This window comes from Battus philenor, unplaced genomic scaffold (genome assembly GCF_028537555.1).
Source record: "Battus philenor isolate CCGP_79_NKW_IND1 unplaced genomic scaffold, ilBatPhil1.0.hap1 SCAF_19, whole genome shotgun sequence".
Classification (NCBI taxonomy): domain Eukaryota; kingdom Metazoa; phylum Arthropoda; class Insecta; order Lepidoptera; family Papilionidae; genus Battus; species Battus philenor.
The window spans coordinates 80,955-88,780 of NW_027181681.1; the positions used below are offsets into that span (position 1 = coordinate 80,955).

The 7,826-nt window shown below is 49.7% G+C and overlaps 2 protein-coding genes across 4 annotated transcripts; one reads left to right on the top strand and one right to left on the bottom strand.

The window, feature by feature from the left end:
- Positions 1-13: 13 nt before the first annotated feature.
- On the top strand, positions 14-667 carry LOC137921616 (uncharacterized). Its single transcript, XM_068764414.1, has one exon. The coding sequence runs from the start codon at positions 14-16 to the stop codon at positions 665-667; it is 654 nt and encodes a 217-aa protein (XP_068620515.1).
- A 1,426-nt stretch (positions 668-2,093) lies between these two features.
- LOC137921763 (protein VAC14 homolog) lies at positions 2,094-7,744 on the bottom strand. Of its 3 annotated transcripts, XM_068764580.1 has the most exons (14): positions 7,557-7,744; positions 7,007-7,157; positions 6,433-6,663; positions 6,129-6,346; positions 5,941-6,061; positions 5,741-5,864; positions 5,260-5,525; positions 5,075-5,189; positions 4,898-5,003; positions 4,530-4,704; positions 4,284-4,402; positions 3,843-3,922; positions 2,670-2,817; positions 2,094-2,581 (listed from the first exon to the last, which is right to left on the bottom strand). In XM_068764580.1, exons 1-14 carry the CDS (start codon positions 7,655-7,657, stop codon positions 2,434-2,436), a joined length of 2,103 nt encoding a protein of 700 aa, XP_068620681.1. In that variant the 5' UTR covers positions 7,658-7,744; the 3' UTR covers positions 2,094-2,433. The 3 variants fall into 3 exon arrangements, with proteins under 3 accessions (XP_068620681.1, XP_068620683.1, XP_068620682.1); XM_068764582.1 differs by lacking the exon at positions 2,094-2,581 and having other exon boundaries at positions 2,731-2,817; positions 4,513-4,704; XM_068764581.1 differs by lacking the exons at positions 2,094-2,581; positions 2,670-2,817 and having other exon boundaries at positions 3,859-4,402; positions 4,513-4,704.
- Positions 7,745-7,826: the final 82 nt, after the last annotated feature.

The following is a 7,826-nucleotide window of genomic DNA, read 5'->3' on the forward strand; positions in this document are numbered from 1 at the left end:
TAATGAGGAAGACATGTACCCTTCGGACGATACCAGTGTCGATTTGAGCAGCATCGTGGTGAAGTTAGCCGACGCGCGGCCCGCGCACGACGACCACGGGAATGAGGTCGGTGTGCAGCTCGTCGATGGAAATTCGAATACAAACTCGCGACACTCAGAGACTGTGCCCGATAATGTTCGGCATTCGGAAAATATGGCTTCGCTGCATCTGGAAGTAAAGAGGCATGCAGTCGTGGGTGCGGGGGGTGAGCGCGGGCGGGAGTTGGGGCCGGCGAGCGACCTCCGCCGCGCAGGGGCTAACGACGCGACAGAAGGCGAAGGATGTGTCGCCGCGGCGAAGGAGTCGCGTACCAGCAACGCTGGCTGCGTGTGCACACTGTCGCCGAGCGCGGCTGGCGCCGATAGCTACTCGAGTGAGAGCGACACCGACAGCAGCGCTGACTCGTTGTGGCGGCGGCTGCAGCGCGCATTGCGCGACGACGCCGGCGCGCGCACCCCCAGCACCGGCTCCAGCAGTGCCGACGAAGATATGACGTCCCTGGACTCTGCCACCTCTACAGTCGTCTGCGATTCGGCTTGCTCGACGGAACTCGGCCCCGGTTTTCCGGATCAAAATAAAATTCATGACGTCAAATCAACTACGAAATCGTCATGTATTTTAACATGAACAATTTGAGTATTATGTATCGTTGCCGAAAAGCGACTAGGCAGGTCGAGTGCATTTAGAGTTCGAGGACCTGCAACCAGCGTCATTACGTGGCTGTCGAGTCGTAGGGTGTGCCAGTTTACCGAAAGGACAATTTTTAATGCAATAGGACACTCGGATGTACAGCATCTCTCTTAGCCAATTTGTAAATAAATTATATTGACTGCGATGAACAGCATCCCATTACAGTTTAATGAGTTTTGTAATTGTTGAAAAGCCATTAAATTATCGACCAAGGGACCTACTTTTTTTACATGATCCGCGCGTTCGGTGCACTTTAAACTGACAGGAATATGAGGAAATATGAAGTATGCGGCACATGTGCGACGAGTTTGTGGCCTAGTTTTTGCAATGAGGAGCTGCCGACATGCATATGCACCTGGAGCATTTGCATGCAGGTAGACTTGCAAATGTTCACGCGATGCAGCAGTTGATGGGTAATTAGTGGATCGTTACTTCATTACCATCCCTAATATACTTATTTAATTCAATGATAACAATAAAGCAAACAGACACTCGATCCTCGCGGATGCCATCGAATCTGACGTACATAACGCGGGGGAGCTCTCAGACTCGGTCACCACAAAGAATTTTAAGTCAAGTGCCATCAGCACTCTCACCGCGCTCAATGCTGCTGGGAACCACCACGATCCCACGACGACCGCTGTGACATTGGCCTCCCTTAGAGATTTCCATGAAACTTAATGGAAACAGCTCACGTCCGACGTCCTCCGTCGACGAGATCGTCGGTCCACCTTTTGGCTGTATGTCCTACACCGCGCTTGCCGTTAAATTCAGACCTTCCCCATAAATTTCCAAAAGGATCCGCTTCCATTAAGCGTCTTTTGTCTTGGTGGTCGTTCTATGCTGCGCCTGTGCATCCGCGGTGTAACCTCAAAAATCTTAAGACTTCAGTGGCTATCAGTGTCTCTTCCCACTTCAACCTGTCTAACCGAAGAGCTATGCCGCTCACTTGTCAACATAAATAGCAATGAGTTAACAGCAATACTCAGTACTTTTTATTTTTGTTATTTTTATTCTTGCGCAGGATACATGCTGCTACAAAAGCAGTTTGTTTTTCTTGCCTATTCGGTAAAGGGGAGCGGGCGGAACAACGTCCACTACAGTGTGATTAAATGTGCCGGATGTGTCGGGGCAGAAGCGCTCGGGGATAATCGTCATTCAGACGGATTCACAGCAAGAGGCTCAGTACCTTTAGCCTCTGAGTGACGCACATGGAGTCCATTGCCCTTGTTTCGCTACATTTATCCCAAGGCCGAAATGCGTAGGGCTACGCATTGCACCTTCCATGTGCAATACACCTCGCCGACAAGTTTGTACAAGCGCCGCTCAACTTAGTGCGGAAAATAATACAAATATTGGAATGTGAGATTGTTATATTATATATTTGCAAACCTTATAGACGTCAGCCGACGGGCGTGACGACGTTAATGACAATAATTACATAGTTGGTCAGCGCGGGGCGGCAGCACTGTACAAGACGATCGTGTGTAACAACGTTACGGATCGGTAGCGACGCGTTGCGCGCGCATCATAACCTTTGCTTATTGCTAAGTGAATATAAATACATTTTACTATGGTCGAAGCAGTTTCTTATCTACATTATTTGCCTCGGATTTTTTATCCAAGGAGTTGGTACAAATATATTATTTACACGGCGATTGCTAGAGGCCGCGTGGTGTGTGCGCGGTGTGGTGGGCGGCGCGCTACGTGTACGGGTGCAGCTTGTCGGGGCGATGGGGGCGCGCGCGCTCTAGCAGCTTGTACTGGCGATGCGCGGCCTGCACGCGCTTGAACTCTTCCAGGAGCGGCTCCAGGTCTATCTCGTTGCCCGCGCTCGGCGTGGGCTCCTCCCTGGAACAAAACGTTGATACGCTCACTGGCGGTGCGGGGGAAGGGGGGCTGCGAGAACGAAGGGCGCAGGGTGGAGGCGCGCACTTGCCTGCCGAGATAGGGGTGTTGCGGCGCGCAGTGCAGGCGGTGCCGCAGCGCGTGGAAGGCATCGCTCTGCGGCAGCAGCATTAGCAGGCCGAACAGCGCGCCGCGCAGCGCCTCGCTCTGCGCGCCGCCCAGCAGCTCCAGCCGCAGGTCTGCACACACAAACCACCACTTTCAATTCCTCTCTAGTTCACTCTATGAAATTTTGAACGCCTTGCGAAATGTTGGACACTGCCGCGCTACACGATACTTCAAGTTTGCGTAGCGGCGAACCATGAAACTAAATAGTAGCGGCGGCGATCGGTTTAACATGGAAGCACGACGCGGCGCGGTAGCAATTTAGGCACTAAAAATTAGGTTTAAAAATGAGTATTTTAAAAATGAGAACAAAGAAAAAGTCACAGGGGGGACAAGATCAGTAGGATCGGAAGTAGTTGCAGTACACTGTTTGTAATCCAAAGCGAGCAATTGTCCAAGCCACTGGTTAAAATGTAGTAGCGCCAACATTCAACATTTTTTGTCTTCAACAACTTCTTTAACGATGATTCGACGATTGGTCAGTCAAGACAATACGAGCGCAATCGTGTCATCATTTTTTCGTGACGTGCGGCCAGTACGGACGGCAATTATTTGTACATCACCTTGGCCACTTTCTGAAAATATTTGCTATGAACGATTACGTTGCTTTGGCCCCGGGTAGATTCACCTTAGGGGGTATATGTATAGCTAATATGAGAAATGCATCGGCGCATTTATGGTTCATACAGTAGATTCGAACATAATGTCACTAAAATCATTATGTTTCATTAACATACCACGTACATACGGAGGCCTCGGTCCTCGTTCGTGGGAACTAGCGGCAGCCAGTTTAGATTTGATAGTGTTGTCAGTCAGTTAATGTTTAGCTTGTTATTATTAATATTAGATCAATGGACAGACATCATCATTTCAGGAAGTCAAAATGCTGGACACGGGTCTGTCCCCACAGAGGCCGATCAGAAGCGGCATGCGCGCAGCGTATGTCCACCTTGTGGGTGCACGTACTAGCTGCTCTAGCCGGCCCGTGGTCTTCACACAGACATACAATTAGCATTGTTATTTATCTTGTGACGGTAGTCCACGAAAGGTCAGGATCGTATGACTTAAATGGAGAGTAGGGCGGTGACGGGGCACTCACATGCGAATATCGGCGACTCGATTAGCTGCACCAGCTTGTCGACCTCCGTCAAGAAGTCCACTGTAATTTCCAGGTCGCCGCTGGTGCGCGGTTAAGGCCAAATTATGAAACAAATATATATCACTCGATGCAACTCCCATGCGGATATAGGTACGATACGTACGGTGTCGTGTTGTTTTGTACTCGCTTCTCTCTTTTTATTGAAACACCAACGGCACCGTATCATTAAGTACAGTAATCATTTTCAAATGAACAATCGGCTGTTTTGCGCGCCACGCACACGCACTCGCGAACACATTCATTATGTAATTTAAAAATACTAAACTTAAGAAATGTCACCAATTAGCAGCGTTACTGGTAGCTTGTTTGAAACAAGCGAGTGTACGGGTGTGGCTTTCCATTCGCACCGGCTGTTGTTGTCGCGAGATACGAAAAGGATACAAGGTATGTATAAGGCGGTTGCAGTGCGCGTAGTGGTGCGTGAGCAGGCACAGCGCCAGCAGCGACACCGGACTGTGGCACCAGCAGCGGTACAGCCCGCGCAGCAGCGCCGCCGTGCCCTGCGCACAGCCCCGCACATCACATACGGCCCGCGGGAGCCGACCCGTGCGGCGAAAACAATACGTGCATCATAAATGCAAAATAAATGTTATCTTAATTAAGACAGAACCGAGAGGGTGGGCTCACGGGCTTGTCCATGCGGCGAAGCTGCAGGCGCAGGTGGTAAAGTTCTGCGGCGGTGAGCAGCAGCGTGCTCAACACGTCCACCATGGTTGCTGCGAAGCGCAGGTTCTTCTCCTGCACCAGGATGGCGGACAGCGCGCTGTAGATGTCCTCCGCGCTTAACAGCACGCACAGCTGCCTACGATCACAGGTTTTTCAATCATAATCAACTACTAGTCGGTGCGAGCGCCTTAAAAGGAACCTAGTGTCAGCCGCACACAAGGTGGAGGCCGCCTGTGGAACTTTGAGTGCCGCTGACAACTTGTCTATGTTCATATTTGGATCGGTACGGCTTCTCTGTAATAATTGGGTGAACAGGCAGAGGTCCTCACCTAATGATGAAAGCCCCTCGGTCCTCCAGTAAATTTTCATCAGCCGCCAGCAACCTGAGTAGCGCCTGCAGGAACTTGTAGTAATAAGGACTGGACTCTAAATCACCTGTGAACGACGCGGAGTTTAGTGGCGATACCTTCGATTGGTCTACTGGTCAACCTGCGGCTGGCGAGCACCTGGGCATGAGCAGATTTCCGCGAGCACGGCGAGCGCACGTCGCACCACGTCGTCGGCCGCGTCCGTGAGGCTGCCCACCACGCTGCCGAACACCGCCTCCGTCTGCGCGTACATCTGCGCGCGCGGCCCACATGTGGTCAATGCTCAAACTAAAGTATCGCAAGCTCATGCCACGCGGAAGTACCTCGCTGGGTAGTTTATTGTACAGGTGCAGGATCCAGTCCAGGACGGCGACCTTGGTGTGTACAGAGCTGTGGTGCAGCATTTGCGTGAGAACCTTCACCACGGCCTCCAGGTTCAGCTGTCCTTCCTTGTTCAAAGGCTCGTCGTCTCCTAGAGCGTCTCCTTCTAGCGGAGCATCCGCGGGCGCCGGCGGGCAGGGCTCGGGGGTGTTCGGCCCCACGAGCTTCGTCAGCTGAAAGTTAACGATGGCCGCCGTCTCGCGTATGCCTGCAGCGCGCTAAGGAATTATTTGCATTTATTTACAACTCTGATAATGTTGCATCCTAAGTAACCAGTGAAGTGCAAATACTTGCAATTACATCGCCCACTTCCCGGCGAGTTGATCAATCATTAATCAAGGTATACAGTATCAGATAAAATTTGCTCAGTGAGCGGGGCACGCCTCCGCGCCGCCCTTTAACTAGTGATTTCTACAAGGATACTTTTCCTGGCGTCGTCCGAGTACGCCAGGCATGGCAGCACGGCGCACAGGATGCCGGACGCGTACGGTAGCATGCTGGCGCCCGCCAGCTCCACAAACTCCTTGATCCATGTGATTGCCGTCAGCTACAACAAGATAGTTTCGCTCAAAATGTTTCCTAAGTATATGTCCTGTACAGCCCAGCTCATGGACGTCACCGACCTGGGCGAGCTCTTCGGTTGACTGCGCGTGCGTTATTAGAATATTGATCATCGCCTGGAAGTCCACCTGTGCGGGCTCCTTCTTAATACTCCTCAGGAACTCATTCAGCTGCACCTCGCACCTGCAAGTTGCTTCATGAGATTATCTTTAGTTAGCAAGTGGCAGGAGCAAGGGGCCTAGGCACGTACATGCGGCGGATCTCCGGGTGCGGCTCGTCCAGCATTTGTAGCATGGGGTCGAGCAGGTCGCGCAGGTGCGGCAGCAGCGGCAGCGCAGGCAGTGCGTCCAATGCCGACACCCACGCGGCCGCGAACTGACGCGCACACGCACCGCGCGCGTACAGCCGCTCGCGCAGTAGCGGCACGAACGCAGCCACATCGAACGCGCCGCTCTCCGTCACGATGTCCTGGGCGATCACCACATCTCCCTCAAACATTACGTACCTCGGCACGGATATGACTGCAGTTAAATAAATGGATGTAGTGCAAGTACCTTTACGAGGCGGTCGAGCAGCTCCGCGCCCTGGCGCACTTGCGGCTCGGGGTCGGCGGCCAGGCGCGCGAGGGCGTCGAATACGAGCGGGAAGTGAGGCAGCGCTGCGCCGCGCGCGATCTTCAACACGTTGAAAAGCGCCTCGGCCGCCAGGTAGCGCACGCGCGACTCGCCCTCGCTCACACACGCCGCGATCGGGTGAAGCAGCTCGCTCAGGTGCGCCGTGCAGCCCTGCTCGCAATCGCTACACTCTCAATATCATTCACCACACATAACACTCATTTCACCATTAAACTTTTTTATCAGGTGATGGCCACAATATCCTCCAAGTATTGCTGGCATGAACGGAAACAGTGAAGTCCAAAAATTGCAATTATTAAATTGAACCCTGTACTTTACACTGTGATTAGACACATCTGCGAGTGAATAAAGTTAAATGCAACAACTTATTTACAAATAATCACTCTCAACAATCAGGGTTAAGTTTTATACCTAAAAACTTACATGACCTGGTTTACAGGAGTACCATAAAAAATATATCAATAATTTTAGTGAATTTCAAAACATGGCTAACCTTGCCTAAACCAACAGCAACAGATGATAAGCCCATCAAAGCACCATTCTTCACATTAGGATTGGTTGATGACATCAAGTCTTGCCCCAGCACTCGGATCAATTTCTTAATTTGACTTGTGTTGTTGGCATCATTAAAATCTTTTACCATTCTGAAATTATAATTGCATTATTCAAATGGTTCAAACTACCTCTTATATAGGTATAAGGTTATATAGTCAGTCATTTCAGCTGAATAAATTACATTTTTCAATTGTATAAACATAATTTAAATTTGATTCTGAATGTAACATATTATTTTATACTAATAAAAGAAGTTTCCGACTATAATGCAATTAAGACTACAATCCACACAAAAAAGAAATTAAGTTATTTTTATATCCAAAACTTTTTCCATAAACCAGCGACATGTGATATTCAACAGAGCTGGTGTCTGTGAAATGTTTCTATTGACTAATTTTTTAAACAAAATTTGACTTATCGTAAACAACATTACGGTTATTCAGTGTTTTGTTCAATAATGAGCACAAATGTAGCTTGAGTCCGCGTACTTCTCTATTTCAACGCCGGCAAATTTTCTTTTTTCATACAGCTTATCACAAAGTCCCCGCACGCACGCTGAACTCAAAGGCGCATAGTCTCTTTCTGACATGGTTGCAAATTTTCATATATTTGATGTTGAATTGACTACAACAACACCGCTGCCCACTGAAACAGTCAAAATTACTAAATTTACAGATCGAATGTCATTCAAATGTCACACTGACAGCTGTCTTAAATCTAAGAACTTCATCTTTTGTATAACAATTTTATATTATGAT

Coding starts and splice junctions, on each gene's coding strand:
- LOC137921616 (XM_068764414.1), top strand. CDS start 14: ATGTACCCTTCGGACGATACCAGTGTCGATTTGAGCAGCATCGTGGTG.
- LOC137921763 (XM_068764580.1), bottom strand. CDS start 7,657: ATGTCAGAAAGAGACTATGCGCCTTTGAGTTCAGCGTGCGTGCGGGGA. Junction 5,865..5,940: donor CAACCGAAGAGCTCGCCCAG/GTCGGTGACGTC, acceptor ATCTTGTTGTAG/CTGACGGCAATCACATGGAT. Junction 5,190..5,259: donor ACAATAAACTACCCAGCGAG/GTACTTCCGCGT, acceptor CCGCGCGCGCAG/ATGTACGCGCAGACGGAGGC.